Source organism: Cyanistes caeruleus, chromosome Z, assembly GCF_971803275.1.
Source record: "Cyanistes caeruleus chromosome Z, bCyaCae1.hap1.1, whole genome shotgun sequence".
NCBI lineage: Eukaryota > Metazoa > Chordata > Aves > Passeriformes > Paridae > Cyanistes > Cyanistes caeruleus.
In genome coordinates this window covers 78,825,692-78,846,076 of record NC_141732.1, presented here as the reverse complement: position 1 = coordinate 78,846,076, position 20,385 = coordinate 78,825,692, and the positions used below count along the sequence as shown (strand labels likewise).

At 39.9% G+C, this 20,385-nt stretch overlaps 1 protein-coding gene across 9 annotated transcripts in view; it reads left to right on the top strand.

Annotated features, from left to right (window-relative positions):
- Positions 1–20,385, top strand: part of EPG5 (ectopic P-granules 5 autophagy tethering factor) — a 55,091-nt gene that overhangs the window by 25,253 nt on the left and 9,453 nt on the right. For 7 of the 9 annotated variants that reach the window (XM_023944045.2, XM_023944043.2, XM_086867004.1 and 4 more), the window contains 20 exons: positions 353–497; positions 1,314–1,511; positions 2,278–2,388; positions 3,110–3,229; positions 4,617–4,783; positions 4,975–5,199; positions 7,037–7,160; positions 8,055–8,196; positions 9,263–9,434; positions 10,633–10,795; positions 11,396–11,538; positions 12,825–12,981; positions 13,993–14,187; positions 15,170–15,383; positions 16,145–16,305; positions 16,422–16,629; positions 17,364–17,439; positions 18,267–18,370; positions 18,571–18,746; positions 19,234–19,419. In XM_023944045.2, coding sequence (XP_023799813.1) covers positions 353–497; positions 1,314–1,511; positions 2,278–2,388; positions 3,110–3,229; positions 4,617–4,783; positions 4,975–5,199; positions 7,037–7,160; positions 8,055–8,196; positions 9,263–9,434; positions 10,633–10,795; positions 11,396–11,538; positions 12,825–12,981; positions 13,993–14,187; positions 15,170–15,383; positions 16,145–16,305; positions 16,422–16,629; positions 17,364–17,439; positions 18,267–18,370; positions 18,571–18,746; positions 19,234–19,419 — 3,187 coding nt within the window. The remainder of the gene's footprint in view (positions 1–352; positions 498–1,313; positions 1,512–2,277; positions 2,389–3,109; positions 3,230–4,616; positions 4,784–4,974; positions 5,200–7,036; positions 7,161–8,054; positions 8,197–9,262; positions 9,435–10,632; positions 10,796–11,395; positions 11,539–12,824; positions 12,982–13,992; positions 14,188–15,169; positions 15,384–16,144; positions 16,306–16,421; positions 16,630–17,363; positions 17,440–18,266; positions 18,371–18,570; positions 18,747–19,233; positions 19,420–20,385) is intronic. The other 2 variants (XM_086867002.1, XM_023944046.2) reach the window with 1 other exon arrangement.

Sequence of the window (20,385 nt, the reverse complement as noted above, 5' to 3'; positions counted from 1 at the left end):
TTGTTTACTTAATTTATTCATAGTTGCAGTGAAAGTTAATAATAATCTTTCAGTTTAGACACCTGACAGTCTTCCACACAAGTCCTGAGTAAGATTTGGGTGCTGATGTAGATCAAGAACTGTATTTAGTCCTGATGAGCTGCCTTGAATTACAGACTGGTGTGAAATGTTCATAACTGTGCCCAATGTATTGCTGAACTAGAGCAATTAAATCTGCATTGTGGTTGTGGGTCAAAGCCTTTCTGTCTGTGTCCTACTGTTGCTGTTGAGCTGGTTTTAAATTCTCTTGAAGCAGGCTTTCTTTTTAATATGCAGTAGGAAATATTTTAATTTCATTTGTTGACATCCCTAGGTTTTTATCTTACGTGGAGCTGTTTCTTCATCTGGATAGTGGAGTCCCTCAAGGAGTGACCCAACAGGTTACCCATAAAGTGACACAGCACTTGACAGGAGTGAACTATGGAGAAAATGTTAAGCTGCTCAGTAGTATGATACAGGTAAGAAGATTATTTTAAAAAAAGAAGAGGGGGAGTGAGTGTTTAAAACCAAGCTTATTTGACTGAGTTAGTGTTAAAGGTTAGAAAGGATACTGAATCTGGCAGTTCAGTCAGAGTACCCTGTATCAGGCATTAGTAGTTGAATTTGGTTTCCTGAAATGCTCCTGCTTAAACTTGCCTAAATCTGGCAATGCATGTGACACTAACAACAATATTCTACTTTCAGACTTCTTGGAGAATTAATTTTCCCATACCAGGTCAAAACTCTTTAAAAAAGGAAATGTAATATGCCTCACTGCTTTCTCATGTTTGTGTTATTTGAAGAATGCAGCAGAGATATTAATGTTTGCAAGCTCTGCTTTTTACCATTAATTTAGGGCTCTGGAATGGAAAAATGTTCTTGGGTTAGGCTACAGAAGTGTTTTTTGAAGCACAAAGAGGTCAGAACCCAAGGCCTTCTAACATTAGAGAGGGATAATGGAAACAGACCTACTCTGGGAAGGCCATTTGCAGAAACAGCAGCCTGGACTGTGGAAAGAGATGCTGTTTATGCCTGCAGGGGTCCTGCTTAAGGCTTCTGTGTCTGTTTTTGCTGATTGCACAAAGTGCTCTGCTCTCCAGGTGTCAGAATCTGCAGAAATTTGGAGGCTGAAGATGACAAAACTGTCCTTACTAGGGTATACAGAGTGTTGTTGTAAATTATTTAAAGACAGCCCCACAGCCTCAAGCAAGTCAAACAGTTCTCCAGTAAGTTCTTCAGCATTACCCAAAGCTGCAATCTGTTGACCAGTTTTTTTTTACCCTTTAATTTGTCAGACTCACATTTTTGTAAGCGACCATCCAAACGGAGTGGGGCCAGCTGCAGTCCTGGAGTTCTGGGTGCAGGTCCTCACCAGCCAGCAGCTGTGGCACAGGGACCGGGCCACGCTCTGCCTGCTGGATGACTTGTGCAAAGCTGCTTTTCAGTACAGCCAAGAGGACTGTGTGCAAAAGCTGCTTTACCAGCAGCACAAGGTAATAATAATAATAACAAAATTATTATTTTAGGTAATAAAAATAGCTGTGGTGTCTTGGTGTGCCTCTTGAGGAAATGGTCAGCTCATGTGTTGCACAGTTGGATTTTGATGTGAGTTTATTGTGAAAATAAATGGGAAATGTGAAAAGAAAGACTGTGAAATCCTAGGGTGGTTTGGGTTGGGAGGGACCTTTACAGCCCATCCAGTTCAGCCCCTGCCGTGGGCAGGGACACCTCCCACTATCCCAGGTCGCTCACAGCCCCATCCAAACTTCTTCAGCACTTCCAGGGATGAAGAAGCTTCTCTGGACAGCCAGTCATGATGATGAGTTGTGATGGGGTTTTTTGATATTTTTCTGAGTTGGTCAAGAAATATTTTTTTTTTCTGACTGGGTCAAGATTAATGAAATGTCTGATATTTTAGTAATTATTATAATAATTGCTAATAAAACCAGTTTGGAACACCGTTTTCATTCATGTGAGTTCTACTGTGGTTTGTCTTCTTTGCATTTCAAATATTTGATGGAGTGCTTAGGACAAAAATTAAGCTCCTTCTCCTGAAAAAAACCACAGTCACTGCAACAGAATCTTTTCACTGACATGGAAAGGTCAAGCAGGCATTTTCAGTGGTGCCTGGCTGAGCTGAGGTTGGAAAGTAGCAACAGGAGGTAGAAATCTTCACTGGATGAAGATTGAGTGATGCACCTGTAGCTTCTAAATCACCTGGTCATGAAAAAACCCCAAATGTTTTCTGTTTCTGTGCAGAATGCTTTGGGCTATCACTGTGACAAGGGTATGCTGTCTTCACTGGTGAGCTGGATCGTGGCAGGGAATGTCACACCATCCTTTGTGGAGGGCAATTCCAGCTCCTCCCAGGTAAGTGCCATGATGGTGTTTTGTGATGGGAAAAGCAGCACACTGGTCTAGCAGTCTTTTTATTTTTTTCCAGATTTCTCTCTTGATCACTTTTTCTTCCTGTTCCAGAGTTTTCTTTCTTCCCAGTTTAGCCTAAGAGAATGCTGTGGGTTTATTGCACTAACAAGAACATGGATATTTTGCACAGGGAGAGTTTCTTTAATCGGCATCCAAGAATTCATATAATAGGATTTATTAGTTAAATTTTATTCTGATCTACTATTGTTCTTGATCTGTTTAACAAGACAAAATCTGTAAAGCCTGACTTTTCTATTAGATCAGTCTTCATCTGATAAATATTTTGAATTTGAGTTACTTTCTCTCTGCTTAAGTGAGCTCCTTATTCAAGCAAAAAGGGGAAAAAAAAAACCCTTGCAGTATGCCAGAGAGAGATGTGTAGTGCAGATGGAAGAAAAGAGATCTTATTTTATTGAGTTTGAGGTTGTTTCCTCCAGAGCTCTCTGGGTAATTCTGTCAGTTATGTCTCCTTTTCCCCTTTTTTCCCAAGTCTGTACAAAGGGGAAATTAGAATTTAAGGATGAATTTGTTGTTGAGATGTGACACTGCTTTTTGCAACGAGAATCTGTCAAACAGTTGTTCCTCTTAGAGGAATCACCAAGCTTGCTAATCTTGCCCTGTGCCATTTTGTTACAAGTATTTCTGTAATTTCTGTGTTGTCTAGGTCTGGTTTGCATGGACAGTGTTAAATATGGAGTCAATATTTGAGGAAGATTCACAGCTTCGCAGAGTTGTGGAGGGGGAGCTGGTTATCAATGCTTTAACTCCTGACCAAGCTTTGAAGGTGAGAGAACTGGTCATCCCTTTTTATTCATTAGAGAGAAATGCTGGAGAAAAGTGTTGCCTTTTATCATTTAGTTTTTCTCTTATATACTACTTTTACATTTACTACCAGGATAAATGCATAAATAATGCTGTGCCTGGCTGTGCATGAGAAAATATACTGCAGGAAAATCTCCTCTTACATTTTGAGTATATTTGAGTTCTGTACATTTAAAAGCTACCATGGAAATACCTGGTTTTACTATATCAATATATATAGAAAACTAACTTGTGCTTTTGCATGATCTTCTGGGTCATCTGAATACCTCACATCCTTCTGTGGATTTATTCCATACCCTTGATATGGGGAGTGCTTATTTTCCAAGTGGGAAAATGTGTCTGTATTTCAAACAGATGATTTCTCAGATGACCTGAATTGTGCAGGAGACTGGCCTTTACTTTTCTCTGTTTTCTGAATGATTTTCCAAGGCTTTCAGAACTAGTTAGGTCTCTCCTTTAAAAAGGCACTTAATCAGCTGTACTTCGGGCCACATTTGCAGCATTTTCCAGCTTCTTTGCCCAAATTCAGTTAGAAGTTCTGGAGTGAAGCAAGTGGAAACCAAAGCTGTCCATTCTCAAAGTGTAACTTTTGGCCCATCCTTCATCTCAGCAGTTTCAGTGTGTTTCAGTGAAGGAAGTGGTACTGTGAGAATAGATTTGCTTGGGCTATGTCAAGTACATGTCTTGCATCCTTGGAGCTAGCCTGGAGAACATTTGTTCTTTGGCTTGCATATCTTGATTTGGCTGAAAGACAGAGTGTGGGCAATGTGTGGGAAAGGATGCCAGAGGTCTGGGCTAAGGGATGAGGGAGTGCCAGGGTCTGCTCCAGTTTTGGGAACTCAGAAAAGCCTCCCATTTCCCTGCTTCAGGCACAGTGGAGCTTGGAGAGTGGGACTGTTTAACTATTTAGTGGGTCTGTTGGTGTTAAAATAGGATGCTGCTATTCATAGGTTGCTTTTTTTTTTTTCTGCTTTTGTTTCTGTGTATTTTCTTCACATTAGTTATACTTTGTGTTTTGAATTTTCACTAGAGCTGTATTAAACGTAATGTGGAAAAAGCTAAACATTTAATTCTGTGAGGGAGAACATTAATTAACTGTAATTAACACCAGTGGCCCATATGGTGGCCTTGTGCCAGAGCCGTCATGCTGGGGTTTTGTAAGCATCAGAGATGTAGGTCTGCTCTCCAACATAACTGTGAGATGGGCAGCTCATCCTTCAAAGCAGATGTGTGACTGCTTCTTAAGTTTTCTCCTCTGTAATTATCAAGTGTTCACGCTGTGTTAATCTGCTCAGTTAACCTGTGACAGCCTGTTACAGCACCACACTTGTCTGGAAATGTTTCTGCAGAAAGCCCAGACCCAGCTGAAGCTGCCCATCGTCCCTTCCCTTCAGAGGCTGATGATTTACCGCTGGGCTCACCAGGCCCTTGCCACCCCTGCAGACCACCCTCTCATGCCACTCATCTGGCAGAAATTCTTCCTCCTGTACCTTCACCGACCAGGACCACAGTATGGGTGAGTCTGACCTACTCCAGCAGATTAGCAAGTGCTAATTAAGTGCACAGCAAATGAGAGTCCGTGTGTTACACTGACTGCTCCTGAAAGTAGTGGGTACCAGTAGGTTCTCTGGTGAGCCATTTTATCTGCAGCAATACTGATTTTGCATTTGTAACAAGACTTAGTTACACTTTTTTGTTCATTTTTAGATTACCTGTAGATGGCTGTATTGGAAGACGCTTTTTTCAGAGTGCAGCTCATGTTAACTTGCTAAATGAGATGAAGAAGCGGCTGACAGAGGTGGCAGACTTCCACCATGCTGCCAGTAAAGCACTGAGAGTGGAGAGTCCTGAGAGCAGTGACAGGTCACCAGAGAAGGCCAGCTGCTCACCTGATTACCTGACTTCACCTGAGCTGCATAAGGAACTCGTCAGGTAAAAAAATGCCTCCCAGTTCCACGTTAATCAGTGCAACTGCCTAAGTAACTGCTCCAGCACAGTTGTAGCTGGGATGTGACCTTAGATGTACTGTAGGCACTTATTACAAGCATAAAATCATAGAACCATTCAGTTTGACGAAGCCTTCCAAGATCATCAAGTCCAGCACTTAACCCAGCATTGTCAAGGCCACCACTAACCCTTGTCCCCAGGTGCATAGCTAGGCTCAAATCCATTCCTCTGCATGACTTGTTTAGTTTGAGAGGTGGCTGCTTTTACTACTAAACATAAAACATTGTTGATAGGTTTGTCGCACCCTTTAGGGGAAAAGCTTTACATTTTAATGAGTGGTAGCCCCATGCTGGAAAAATATTTAGTATTTAGGCATATCTGCTACTCATATGTCCATCACTAGCTATAACTGTAAAAGGCTGCTTGGTGTGTATATATGTTTGTTCCAGACCAGGGCCTGAATTTATGTCTGAGTAAGATTACTTCATCAGGAAATGTACTGTGGGCTTCAGCACATGGTTCAGTGCAGTTTGCTTGGTTAGCAACCTAAAGGTGAGCTCTGCCAAGTGTGTTCTATGCCACCTGAAAAATCGTAAATCTGCGTACCAAAACCTTGCCCCCTTGCCCTTTTTGTCTTGGAGCAGGCTTAGGAGGGGGACACTGTCACACTCACTGCTACTCAGTTGGTGAATGCCCATTTTTGTGAGAGATAGTAGCTCCTAAGAGATATCAATATCTCATGTATACTAAACGTGAGGAATTATGTGAATATTGCAATGAAATAGTTGAAAGGATTATTTGAAATATTTGAAAAGAGTCTCTTGTTCAGGAACCCTGGATGTGTGGAATCTGAGCTCCTGCTCAGTGCTCTCCTCAGCAGTCAGTAGTTACTGTACAAACAAACAAGGGAGTTTATAAATCCCACTTGGTTGTCTGTGAAAAATAATCCAGAGATGCTCACCGGCTGAGCTTGATTAATATTTTCAGTGATTCATTTCAAATAAGTTCCCCACTCCAACAGAAAACCAGACTGCTCTACGCCCAAATAAATCTTACACTCAGGAAGTTTAATGACCTGTCTAGTTTCCTAGACAGGAGGGAAATTATTGGTAGGGTTTATAGGGGCTGATTCTTGGAATTGGTCTACTTCCATTTTTTCACCAATGACACTGATGAAGGAAGCAGGAGTTTGCTAGTGATATTTAATACCACAGTGTGAAGATTTAATGGCATTCTAGTGCTTCCTTGTCAGGAAGGCTTGGATGGTGTGACTGTGAAAATGGTAGCAGTCGGTCAATGATGTCAGCTGAAAAAATGGTGTACTTATGTTAAAGTTTTAACAAAGGAGGAAATGAGAATGAACTAGCCATAGATGAGACTCTGAAGAGAAATTAAAAGATGTGACTTACGTCAGGCATGACATTTTTGAGCAGGGGGGTTGTGGGGTGAGAAGCCAGATTTGCTCATGTGTGCTCTGTTAATTCCTTTGGTCTTTTGAATAGGATTGTGGTGATAATTTCTGACATAAGAGACTATTCTGGTCCTGGGTCTTATGCTAGTTTGCATAATGTTTTCCTCTTCAGAATTTGGCCTCTTACTCTTTGTTGCTGCCCTTTGTATTTTACTAAGTATCTTCTTTCCACTACTGGTCTTTAACTGGACAGTAAATGAGTGAAAAAGCACCCGAAATATCTTTTTTCAACTATGCCACCTTGTAGCATTATTTGTTGCCCTAATTCTAACCTTAGATTAACCTTTCTAACAATCAAATTCACACTGATTTTTTTTTTGCCTTTTTTTTCTTTTTTTTTTTTTCCCTCAGGCTTTGTAATGTTTTAATTTTGTGGTTGGAAGAAGAGAGTTTCCAGAAAGGAGATACGTACATTCCCTCTTTACCAAAGCAGTATGATGCACACAGACTTGCTAAAGTCATGCAGAATCAACAGGTGGGTTCTAATAACACTGACAATCTGAAATCTAAAGTCCACTTTCTAAAATAAGTCAATGAAATCAGTGAGAGTTGTGTTACTGATCTTTAATATGCATACAGCCTGTATGATACCTTCATGGCTCTAACCTTTTTCCTAAAATCCTGTGCTATTCTGAACTGCCTTCCTTTATGTTTGAAAGAGGACTCAGATGTAGATTACCTGCATGTCTGTCATTTCTTGCAACACATTTTTTTTTCTGTGCTGCTCTGTAATTCTATTTATGTTCTAAGTTAGTATTAGAGGATTATTTAAGTTGCAGCTTTAAATAGCAAAAGACTGGAATCCAAAACCTGCTTGTGTTGGTAGTCTATAAAATATCAGGTTCAAATACAAGTTAGTGACTGTGGATTATTCTATTCTTCAAGCCTAAAGACTTAGTATAAGCAAAACCCTGCAAGAGAAGAGATTTTGGAAGGATCTTTCCTTATGCTTGCTTTGTTTTCATTCCTCCAGTGTATATGACTGCTTGAAATGCAGCCTGCTTTAGCCAGGCTGCAGTTAGTCTAAAACATCATGGCATGATTATCTTGGTCTCTTGTATTCCCTCTTTAGGAGCAGATTTTTAATAATCTGTCTTTCCTTTTGTCTCTTATGTGTTAGAAGTTATACCAGGTTTCATCTCTAAGTGTCAGAAATGCTTTTCAGGAGATATCTATATACATAATAAAAATAGTTCAGTATTTTTCTTCAGTGTAGATTTTTTTGCTCTTAATAATAAATTCCTTATGACTTAAAACTGCTGGGTAAATTTTTTATATACTTACTTTAGTTCCTCAGCTACTAGGATGGGTGGACAGTGCATGGTGATGACCAAAACAGGAATGATAATTTAATTCTTTCGTGCCTCAGGATCTGTGGATGGAGTATGTCAATGTGGAACTCATACACCATGAGTTTCAGGAGGCTCTGAACCTTTGGCTGCAGGTTCAGCTTGAATCACATACAACCTGTGCTTCTGCAGGGAATACAGATCTCACCAACCCTGTGTCAGGTAAGAGATAAAAATACCATTAAGGAAACTGCACCTTTAGGAATTACTGGAATGTCAAAGCCCTGGTTTCTTTAGGAGCTTGATGATGCTTGTCAGTAAAGATATTAATACTGTTTGTTTTCTGTGGGTACAATATTTTCCATGAAGTTGTCATGGTTTTTTCACTAAGATTTTTATGTGAGAGGCTAACATTGATGTTTTTTGGCTTCAAGTTTTCCATGTCACATAGCAGAGCTAGGGTGTCATGGGTGAGCACCCCAGAAATTCCTCGGCACAGAGTGCTCCAGACATTTTTTCAAAATTTAGAGAGAGAGAGGTGCAAGCAAAAGTAAAACCAACTGTACCTGAACACATATTTTCTCTGTTTTTATTTTAGTTTAGTTTAATTTGCTTGTTTTTTGTTTTGTGTTGTTTTTCCCTGTGTGTTTCCCTGGAATTTTGGCATAGTGAAAGGGTTGTTCTAGCACAGAAGGGGTGATAGTCATAGCTGGTACATTAAGGATGCGGTGGGATTGGATTTGGGGCTGATCCAAAGAAGAGGAAGGAGTGAGGGAATAGAAGGGAATAGTTTCATAGGTGTATTTACATTGGACAAAGAAACTGGATGGAAATCAGGAGGAGAGGGCTGACACAGAGAGAGACTGTGCTCTGAGAAGGAATTGACACTGACAAGACTGGAGGTGAGGATGAGTTGTAGGGAAAGGAAGATGAATTTTGCTTAGAATTTTGTCTGGGTGCTGTGTCAGATGAATAAAATAAATGGAGTGACAAGAAAACTGGAAGATAGGAGTATTTAGGGAAAACAAAGAGACCAGTGAGTCTTTTGATCCTAATCTTTGTGTGATGGAAGAGCTGGTCATGAAAATTAGCTGTGTGAAATAAAGTTTGACAAAAATAAGAGGATTAGTTGAGTGGTTTTTTTCTTTTTTTAAAGGGGGAAACCCAAGAAATATTTCTCTGCAGTTAAAAATGCTTCATGCAAAAAAATGAATATTTTTGTTCAGTTTCTCCAATACTTTTCTTACTGACCAAACTCGCTTCTGCTCTTTTTAAATTTCTTTTGTAGCAAAAGTGAGGATTATGAATAATTTGAAGAAGCTTGATACTCCCAAGCCCCCTCTGCCTCTGCAGACGATGAAAGCCCCTGTGCCAGTGATCTCCTCTGCCACTCTCGTGAGTCAGAAAGACGCGATCCAGCTCATGCGCAAGGACCTGAACATCTTGCAGCAACACGCCAAGTGAGTCATGTCTGAGCTCCTTGTGCCTCACCAGTGTGTCCAGCAATGCCTTCAAATGATCATGGAGACAGAATGCTTTGGGTTGGGAGGTGCCCGAAAGCCCACCCCATCCTACTTGTTGCCATGGGCAGGGACACCTTCCACTGTCCCAGGCTGCTGCAAGCCCTGTCCAGCCTGGCCTTGGACACTGCAGGGATGCAGGGGCAGCCCCAGCTGCTCTGGGCACCCTGTGCCAGGGCCTGCCCACCCTCCCAGGGAACAATTTCTTCCTACAGATGTCCTTCTCAGCAGCCTTATTTGTGGTGTTAGCACAGAGCTGTCAGTACTTGATTCCTTCTTCTTGTCCCATTTGTTTTCTCTTTCTTCTGGTTTATCAGGTTATTATTCTATTTCTTCAACTGACATAAGAGTGCACAAGTCTTATCTATTGAATTTAGATTGCATCTTATTTTCTCATTTGGCTCATTTCCTGAAATAAAGCCTTCTTTTAGGCTAGATTTGCTGACAATGAGTTATTTAACCTTTTTGCACTGAGGTAGTAGTTGCAATGTGAAGCACCCAGGTGAGAAATCTGATTTCTGGTTCTGCTAGCTTTGTGAATGAAAGAGACTTTCTGTTTTTTAATATTCCAACTCTGATAATCCAGCCGTATTTTTTTAATCACAGCTGGTCAACCTATAGCTGTTCTTACCCAACTTAGTCATTTAATAACAATATTACAAACCAGAACACAAACTACTAAGCCCACGAGAGGCTGTGTCTAAATAATTCCAGTACCAATTTTAGGTGGCTTCTCTTTTTTCTGTTTTGTTTTTTTTTATTTTATTTTATTTTTTTTTCACTTTTGACTGAATCATTGCACACAGATTTTTTATTTTTTTTTTTTAGTCTGGTGAAAAATTGCATTTTCTACAGAGATTATTCTGTTTAGTTTCCTTCCAGGTTGTCATATCAAGTAATTCAAAAGAACTCACACATAATTGAACAGTTTTGTTCTTATGAACCTGTTTTTTATTACTTTGAAGTGCTATTACTTTGAAGTTTCAGCTCAATTTAATTTAATAACCTTTTATGTTTTCCAGGAAAGTGTCATGAGTCTTTGTACAGCACATTGAATTGAAGCCTCCTCTCTTAAAAATTCTTAGCATTGTTGTTTTCAGGAAAGATTTTGGTAATGTTATTAATAAATGCCTTTCAGAACTGCAGCTCTCTGGGAGTCTCAGCATGTTGCTCTGAACAGTGAGATCCTGGACATGGTGCCTAAGCTGTATGTCAACAGGGAGGAGCAGATCACCCTCCACCTGGAATGCCGGGGAACTTCAAATAAAGAGTGCCAGGGAGCAGCTCAGCTCACCATACAGGTTAGAGGCATGGCATCACCTCCCTTGTGGGGCAGTTGGACATAGAGGATGAGTGTGAAATGGTTCATTATATTATTATAAAAGTGGTAGCATTTGACCAAATAAATCCACACACATATTAGTGATCTGAAACACCTCCTGTAATACTCAAAAGGAGAAGCATATCAACTGCTGAAGAATAAGTTGTTGCATAATTTCTTCTGCTTGTGGCATCTGTTCTAAACTACTTCTTAGTGTATGGATGTGGGAATTTGCTTGCTGATAGGAATAGAAGCATGAAAATGTTTATGGGAATACTTCCATGTTGCTTAATAAATAAATTTTTTGATCCCCTCTAAGTTTCAGTCCCTGTGGATTAAAAACCTTAGATAAAAGACATGAATTCTATTAGTGTATGTGATAATTAATTAGGAACATGACCAAGGATGTGTTCTTGGACATCATGTACTAAATCTGATCAAAACTCTCGGAGGGAAAGCCATCCAAATCCAGAGTTCTCTGACCAGACTCTGCTTTGTTTTTAGAAATAGCAGCAACATGGAAGAGTTTTAGCAAAACCATGTTAATTCTGAAACGAATGTGTGTCTTTTTGTCATTTAGTTTGAAGGGAAGCACAAAAACGAAGCAGTGAGCCAGCAGCTTCATGCTTTGCGTAAAGAAGTGAGACAGCTGCAAGCAGAAGCCATGAAGCCACCTTCCCTGGGTGTTGTGGAAGCAGCTGTACACGTGGAGAATTTCATAACGTAGGTTGTTCAGATGCTGCTCTGGGTAGTGGTCTTTTGTGTTTCCATTTCGGTATATTAAGAGCTAAAATGTGGAACCTGCTCATGTGTTTTTCCTTGTGCTCATCATCTCAGGCCAACAAGAGGGTTGGAATCCTGAAACCTTTGTGTTTGTGACACAGTAATTATCAGAGGCTTACTCAGGCTCAGCAGGGCGCCCAGTATTGTGTTGTATTTCTGTTTATTGTTTTCTACATCTTTTTATTGTTCTGTGCTTTATAATAGTCCTCCTAATCCTGCAAAAGGACACTGAGTGATGACAAGGATGCTGTCCTAAACTTTAGGAAGTGGCAAACTTGTACCACAGCTGTCTCAGCCATAGGCTAAATTACATGATTTGAATATGACTATTGGTTTTTCTGTGTTACAGTGCAGGACATAAATCTTTCATAGAGTGCTATAATTTGAAGTAGTTTTTCAATATGTGAAAAAAAATGGTGCAGTGGAAGCAGGTTAGATACCACTTTTTTGGAGGGGGTGTGTGTGAATAAAATGGGGTCATCAAAGGCCCTCTTCCTCACTTGAAGCCCTTTTACAGTTCATCCCAGATGTCCACTTTTGCAACTTCATCCTCAATCTTCCAGATTTCTGGTGGGATTCTCTTAGTGTAGCTGGTTTACTATGGAGTGTAATGACTGTACAATTAAAAGGAATTATGTTCTGCTTCTACTTGCTCATTCTTGGTCATTAATCTGAAAAATTATGTGGATGAGCTAGTTCTTGGGATTTACATCTGTGGAATTGCATCTTCTTCACCTGTTTTAATTCAGACTTAGTGAAGACAGGGGTTTAATCTCAATAAACATTTACTTGGCAATACACAAGAAAAGATGGATTCTCTTTTAATTTTTTATTGTTGAGCTTGTTGAGTTGTGAAATAAAATCAGGTAGTTTTTCTTGAAATACAGTTCTGAAGACAGTTGAGATGCCATCAGAATATGAGAATTACATGATTAAAGGGAGAAATAATCCATTGGAACTGTGTTTTGGAGATCCTTCAGTGTCCACGTTCTGACTCTGATTATGGAGACTTTCTAAGGTTTGGAAGTATCCATTTCAGGCAGCAAAATTACATGAGCTAAATCTGTGACTTTTCAGTCTGGTTATGAGAAGGAGGGGGATATTCAGGGAGGGGGTAATATAAATACTCATCTCAAGGCTATACATTGGCAGGAAACCTTTCTTTATTCTCACAGGTTATTTTCCGTATGTAAATTTAATTTGCCTTTTTAACTTACTTTTTTTAGGGCTCTGATAAATATCTACAAGGTGCAGCCTATGCCTGCAATCAAGAAAGTTGGAATTGGTTTGTTTTTCACATTGGTAGAGTATGTGTGTGATGAAACTCAACGAAATCCTCCCACAAGGCAGTTCTTCACGTCCTGCATTGAGATTCTGGGCCAAGTGAGTTTATTTCTTGAATATGAAAATATTTTCTAAATTTTTTAAATCTGAGTTTTGATGCTTATTTTTATTCCAATTTCACTGCTGTTAATGGAGGGGTGGGGAGGTGGTCCTAAACACATTCCAAAGCCTTCAAGTTAATTTCTAAATTTCTATCCCATTTTGTCTTCATCTAAATGTGTAATATTCACAGTCTTTAGAAGAGGTGAAGCTTGGATTTAAGCAAAAAAAAGCTGTTGCTCTGAGGTGCTTCTGCTTAGTGTTAATAAATTGTCATTGTGTTAGTTAAGTGCTGGAGTTTTGGGCAGGTAAGTAAAGTTGGGATATTTTCAGTTAATAAAAATGTGTTTCAGCATAGACTTTGCTTTTAGCTGTCACTTTCTGGTTGATTCACATTTTATCAACCTCTGTATTTGGGCAACTTTCTTCTACAACCTTGCAGTGTTCTCTGTGTAGTGAGTTATATCAGAAGTTTGCTGGTAGAGCAGTCTAGTCCTTGTTTGTAGTAGTAATGTTTGCTGTGTTTGTGCTCTGAGAAAAATCCTTAGCCTCTGCTTTGGGTCCAGATACTTCTATTTTAAATATAGTTTATTTCCATGTTCAGGTGTCCTTGAGCACTTCTAACAGCTGAAGTGCTGAGAAGTTCTTCACAGCTGTAACTCTGTTAAAGTTTTCCTATTATCAAGCAGAGCTGGTGAAATCAAGATTCATTTTCTTACACTATTCCATCAGAAAAAAATGGTTTTTCTAGGTATTTTTTAGACAACGTATATTATCACAGATGCTGTTCTAAAGTGAGCTAGGAAGGCACATTTGTTTTGTGTTAAATCTTGTGGAAAAACAGCATTTAGCTGATGCTAATCTTATAATCTCAGCCTTTTGTTTTTGAGAAAAAACTTCCCTTCATATAAGAGGACCAAAACTGTGGGAGTCTCAACATGCTTAAGAGGTGTATTTTCCAGTTGACTGATACTTGGGTGTTATTTTTTCCACCACTGCCACTTTTCTCAGGTGTTCATCAGCGGGACCAAATCAGAGTGCAAGCGTCTGCTCCAGACGATCCTGCAGAATCGGAGGCTCTGTACTCTCCTTTCTCCTTACTTCACTCCTGTTGCCTCTCCCAGTGAATTTGTGGCTTTATACGAAAAAGTTGTGGCCTTTCTGAGTGAGGATAACAGTGATGTTGTCTTCATGCTGCTGACAAAGGTAAAGTCTGGTCTGTGGGTGTTCTTTGCCTAAAGACCATGTCCTTAGCCTCAAGAGGAAGCAGGTGCCAATCTTGTGCTCTAAAATAGCACTGACAGGTTCTGTAGAGCTGTGTTGGTCATACTGAATGGTAAGTGTTGCATTTAATCTCAAGAGGGGCTGGAGTCAAAAGCAAATAGCTTAAGTAGCCTTTTCTAGCCCAGATAGTATTGGTATGTGCTTACCAGGGCATACTGCTGAAATTAAAACCATCTCTCAGTGACTTCTTCTGCCTGGTATCTCTGCAAAGACATTACTCACTGGCTAGTGAATGCCAGGTATCTATCAAAACAAAATTTGGGACAGTGTCTGCATTTTCCAGCTCTGTTTGGCACCCTTGTCCTTCCTGCATGTCTTAAAACAGAGTAAGGTAATTGCAAGTGATTTGGCACATCTCCTGTAACTCGTTACACTGCCAGTGGAGAAATTAGTGTAACACTTTGATATTGCTCTGATTCTCCTCTTCAGTGGAGAAATTAATGTAGCACTGATACTGCTCTGATTCTCCTCTTTAGTTACAGGGGGACAGCTGGGAGCAGCAGGCATTCCCTCCTGGGCAGAACTCTGAGCTGTCCATGGTGGCAGTGGTCAGTGTTTTCCCTGCTGACCAAGGTCCGAGCAGGTGCTCCAGAGGCTACAAAAGCTTTGCTCCTCCATCTGAAAATGAGTGGACAGTGGGCATCAGTCCAGTTTAATGCTCGTGTGGAAACCCAGAGACATCTTCATGAATCTGAGCCCCTCTGCCAAGGGCTGTTTCACAGATCTAGAGGCTTCTGCAGTATGCTAAATCATAGCCTTTAGAGAGTGATGTATGGAGTTAGGACTAAAGACGTGCAAATTTATGAGGTTTTTCTTAAATACGTGAAAATGCCATGATTTAATTTTCCTCCTTGTAAAGGTGTTGAATCTCCTGCTTACAAGTGCTTTCTGTGCTCTGTTGTAGTTCGACCTCACACAGTGGCTGAGTGTGGCCAAGCCACCTCTCTCAGAGCGCACCCAGCTCCTGGAGTCCATTCACTTGGCTCTCAATGCATGTGGCCTGGAACCTGAAGAAGATATTTTGATGCCATTTAGTATCTTCTGCAAGCATTGGACTAACCTTCTCCAGTATCAGTTCCCTGACCATTACAGTGATTTCTTAAGGCTGTTTGTGCAGAGTGAGTATCTGAGGTGATGCATCCTAAGCCTTTGTGTAGAACTCTTCTGGTTTAAAACAATGAACTCTATGCAACAAAGTTATACTGCAGAATGGTTTACACTTCCTTAGGTTTCTGCCTAGGGCATTTTTATGTGTCTTCCTAAGTGATAGGTTTTTGTTAGACATATTGTAGCTCTTCTGTGGGTCAAGGCACACATCAGTGACAATAGATTTTTCAGCCCATGTCACAGGAGAAGAATGGAGGAGAGTCTTCTGTTAATGGAAGCACCTATTAATGGTGGTTATGTCATGGTCTGTAATGCAGAATCCTTGTTTTTGATTCGCTTTCAATATCAGGCAGAGAGCTGGAATTATCAAGACATGTAACTGACACTGAAATCTGCTGAAAATGTCCTGGTTGACATTTGATGCCACCCATATTCTGATGTGCCCCTCAAATGAGAACAAAAGTACTTCTCTTTGTCAAACCATGTCTGCTGTGGCAGCAGCTGTCTCTTGATGTGTATTTGCAGCCAGGGACGTACAAAGTGCCTGGGAAGCTGTCTAAGAAGAGAAACATGTAGATGCCAAAAGGAAATGTTGATTACATTTGCAAACTATATATAATCTCTCACCTTTAAACTTGGGGCTTTCAAACTCCCATGTTACCTAATTTTTCATGTAGCAGGGAGCTCTAATTTCAACCTCTTCTGACTTGCTTGGATAAAGGGACTAACATATCTCTGATTTTCACAAATGCATTCCTTTCTTTCTCCTAAGGCTCATCAGAGCAGCTCCTAAGCCCTGACTGTTGGAAGGCATCACTTCAAGCTTTGGGATGTGATTCAGCAGTGACTGAGCAGGGCAGTTTCAATAAAAGTGATTCTGCTGAAGGTCCTGTGGTGAGGGATGCTGCAAAATCTCTCCTTTCCACAGAACAGGTGGGTGCCTCTTGGGTTGATTTATGTTTTTCAGGTGAAACAGTTGCCCTCTAGTGACAGGTAACACTGCTGGGCAGTCTTTCTGCAGCTGATTAATAGCTTCCTTCTTTTTGTAGGTCAGAGAGACAGTAGAGTGGCTTTCTACGTCCTTCTGCAAACTCCGACTGGCCTCGGTGGACTTCAGGACTTTTGGCCTGTTTTCAAAATGGACTCCTTATGTGGCTGAAGTGAACACATTCCTGAAGTATCTCATTAAACGACTGATTGACACTGAAGTTGCTAATTTAGCCCAAGAGCCTGTTGGCAGTAGCAGAATTTTAACAGGTAATGTGTCTTAAAAGCAAATTACTTAAGTACCGACACCTGATTTTTCTAATTCCCTCTGTTAAGGGACATTTAAATATACACTAAAATCTTCTTTGCATTTGTGCAATAATGATAATATTAAAATACAGATAGGAAATGTTGCTGCTACTTTATGGCCGTGTAGGACTTTATGCTTTATAATCTGAAAGGAAGGTTTTTTGCATTTGAGCTTGCTTCAAAATTATTTTATGAAGCAACTGTAATTTCTTCAAGAAAAATGGAGTCTTTTGCACTGAGCAGAGGTTTGAAAGGAGAAACTACTGAATTTCATCATGCATGATTTAGATCACGAGAAAATTTGCTTTAATTTTTAATTAATTTAAATTTAAATTTTAATTAACACATTTTAATATGTGGAGGTTTAAAGTGTGAATCATCATTGCCCCCACAATCTCTAGTGTGTTATTAAAGTTATACTAATAAAACATCTTAACAAAGCAAATTGCTTATGGTGGTTATTAAAACTGCCCTGTTGTTAACTAGAGTTATTATTAAGCATATTGTATTTTAAATTTTTATTTGATCAGAAGGAACTGATTGAAGGTTTGGACTCAATGATCCTTAGAGGTCTTTTCTAATCTTTATTATTCTATAATACTGTGAATGTTAGAATGAGAAAAGGATATTATATGCAAATTTAGAAAACTGTTTGATTTGAAGAAAAAAAGCAACTTTATTTTGTTTCCTCTTAGCATTGCAGTCCTTGTATTCAGTCATTGCTGGACTCTTTAAACCATGGATACTGGTCTTGGAGAAAGAGGATGCAAGGTATATATTGAATTTTAAAATTAAATTAATGGCTTTCATTATTACCTAGTTTTTAATAATTTGTGACTGTCTTGACTTCTATTTAAATAGCTCTCACTTTGTCATTTCCTTAATAATTACAGAACTAATTTATGACCTACATCAAATTTCCAAGGTTTGTATAGAATAATTATTTTAGAATGAGAAAGATCTTGTAATAATATGAGCAGAGCTTGATTATTTGAAGAATTTCACTCAGTTTTAAAAACACTGAAACTTGAATTTCCGATTTTCTCTTTTTAGCTTCCATAATATCTATAATACCTGTTTAAAAGAAAACAAATAAGCCAAACATACACAACCCCAAATGCCAATGGTGTAAAAAGAAACTTCAGGTTAGATTAATGCTTTGATGATTCACATCATTCATTCACACCATTCATTCACGTACACAGTTCGTGTTGCCCTGTGTACCTCTGTTTTCTCATGAAAAGTTAGTTATGCTCCTGTACATTCAGATTTTGCTTTCTTTCAAAATTAAAAGCTTTTGGAATTGAGTGCACCTTCAGCACTGAAGTTAGAAGGCTGTCTGCAGCTGGTGAATAAGGTCATTGAGAAACTCTGTTGTTTTAGCTCCATTATGAAATACCAAACAAGTAATTTCTGCTTACTCAGTGGATCTTCAGTGGCGTAGTGAAGTATGCAGCTCTTCTAAGGAAGGAGAGTCGCAAAGAGCTGAAACTGGGAGGACTGCTGATACCTGTACTTCACTGCTTTAGAATATTTAAATTGCAGATGTTTATGCTCAGGTAACTGAACACTGAAATTTGTGTTGTGCTTCTTTTCAGTAGCCAGCCCTGCTACCCTTGGTTGGAGAGTGACACTCCTGTAGCCTCCACTGTGGTCTGTTTGTTTGCAGATTGCATCAAGCTCTTGCATGAGAGCTTCAAAGGTGAGCATCGAATCCTAACTCTCCCCACTTGTTGATTTGGAGGAAAAAACCCCAAAAGTTCAGTGTGCATTTTTTTTTCTTTGAGTGTATTTTAGTGTAACTTACAAGTTTTTAATCTTCAAAAACAGACTTTCTTCTGAAATCAAGTTTTATCTGAATTTTTTTCCTGTTCTTAATTCAGCTATTTTCTTTGATTCTAGAAAAGCTGTTGCCAAGCCACCATGGGGCTCTCTGGTTACACCTAATGCATTACTGTGAGTGTTGCACAGCCCCCAAAATGCCAGAGTTTATTCTCTATGCTTTCCACACTGAATTCAGAAAGCTTCCATGGAAGGAAATGCATCCAGACCAGATGCTTATGGAAGAGTTCTTTAAAGTGAGTTCGTGGCATCTGTTGAATTAAGTTCATAGTGCTGCCCCTGAAAATAGCTGGAGAGCAGGAGACAGTTCTTTTAGCAAGTAGGCTTTTAAAGTTTGTTTTCATCATTCACAGCTGCTCAATTTGTGTTGGATTTTTGGAAAGGAGTGATTCTGAGTCTTAGACAAAGTTGTGGGGAGCTGTACAGCTCCTTCTTTGTTGATCTTCCAGAATGTCTTATTTACTGCATATGTATTATGTATATATGTATGGTTAGATTTAATATATTTTGTTATTGTCATGTTGTTCTCATTTCCAAGTCACCTGAGACAAAGTAAAGCTGCAAGTGGGGGAACCAAATGATGGAGAAAAGACATTTGTCTGCTCCTCTGCTGACCTAAAATGCTGCTGTAGATTTACAGTTGGCTAAGGATCTGGAAATTGTAAAACTGCTTATATCCTACACTGTTTTATGCACCTGTCTTTTTCCCTGTCTCCTTCCTAGATTGAAAGAGGCAGCCCCAAGAGTTGTTTCTTGTTCCTGGGTTATGTTTTATGTGAAGTAAACTGGGTCAGTGTCCTCTCTGATGCCTGGAATCCCAACCCTCACCCTCAGACTCACAGCATGATTGTCTGTTTGCTGTATATGATGGTCCTGTTGGCAAAGGAGGAACAGCTTATAAGTGAAGAGGTAATTTTTGTGATGGTTCATACCCATCTCTTAAAAGAAAAATAATCCTTTACTAAAAAGGGTATGAGATGTGACTAAGTGCAGTTCATTGCTTCTGGAGGACTCTTTGGAGGGTCTTGATCATCTTCAAGAAGTCCCATTTCACATCTGTCAGCTTTCTTCCATGTGCAGTTTCTTCTGCACTCCATTTCCTCTGAGGCATTACAAGATGCTGCACCACCAGATGTCACCAGCAGCCTTTGACCATCATTGTATTTCAGTTTAGGAAAATTACCAGAGTTCATGTGCTTTGACCTGAATGTCTTTGCTTATCAGAAGCTTCTCAGTCTTCAGAAGATAGCTGTCTGCACATGGTGTGATTCAACCTCAGGAATTTCTTCCTTCCCTCCAGCAGTGTGTTAAACTGGCACACTGTCAGGAGGGTTTTGCCTCCCAGAGCACTCCTGTGACATCTTGATCTAAATCTCAAGCTTTCTCAGCCTTGTGTTCCAGGGCATGAGCAACCTGAGGAGTACGGTGTCACATTCCTGTACAAGTAGTGTAATTTGGGTTAGTTCTGGATTGTCACCACAATTCCAGTATTTATTAGTTGTAAAACCTGTAGAAACATAGAATAGGGTACAGAATATCCTGAGTTGGAATTAATCATTGAGTTCAGCTCCTGGCCCTGCACAGACACCCCAACAATCCCACCCTGGGCATCCCTGGAACAGTGTCCAAATGCTTCTGGAGCTCTGGCAGCCTCGGGGCTGTGCTCATTCCCTGGGGAGCCTGGGCAGTGCCAGCACCCTCTGGGGAAAGAACCTTTCCCTGATCTCCAGTCAAAACTTTTGACACAGCTCCATGCCAGCTGGTGTTTCTCTGTGTCCAGGGGACTCTTTTTTACTGCAGATGTTTAAGAATAGATAGGAGCTGCTCATAGACAGAGAGACTTTTACATCTGGACTTGCACTCCCTGTGTGAGCT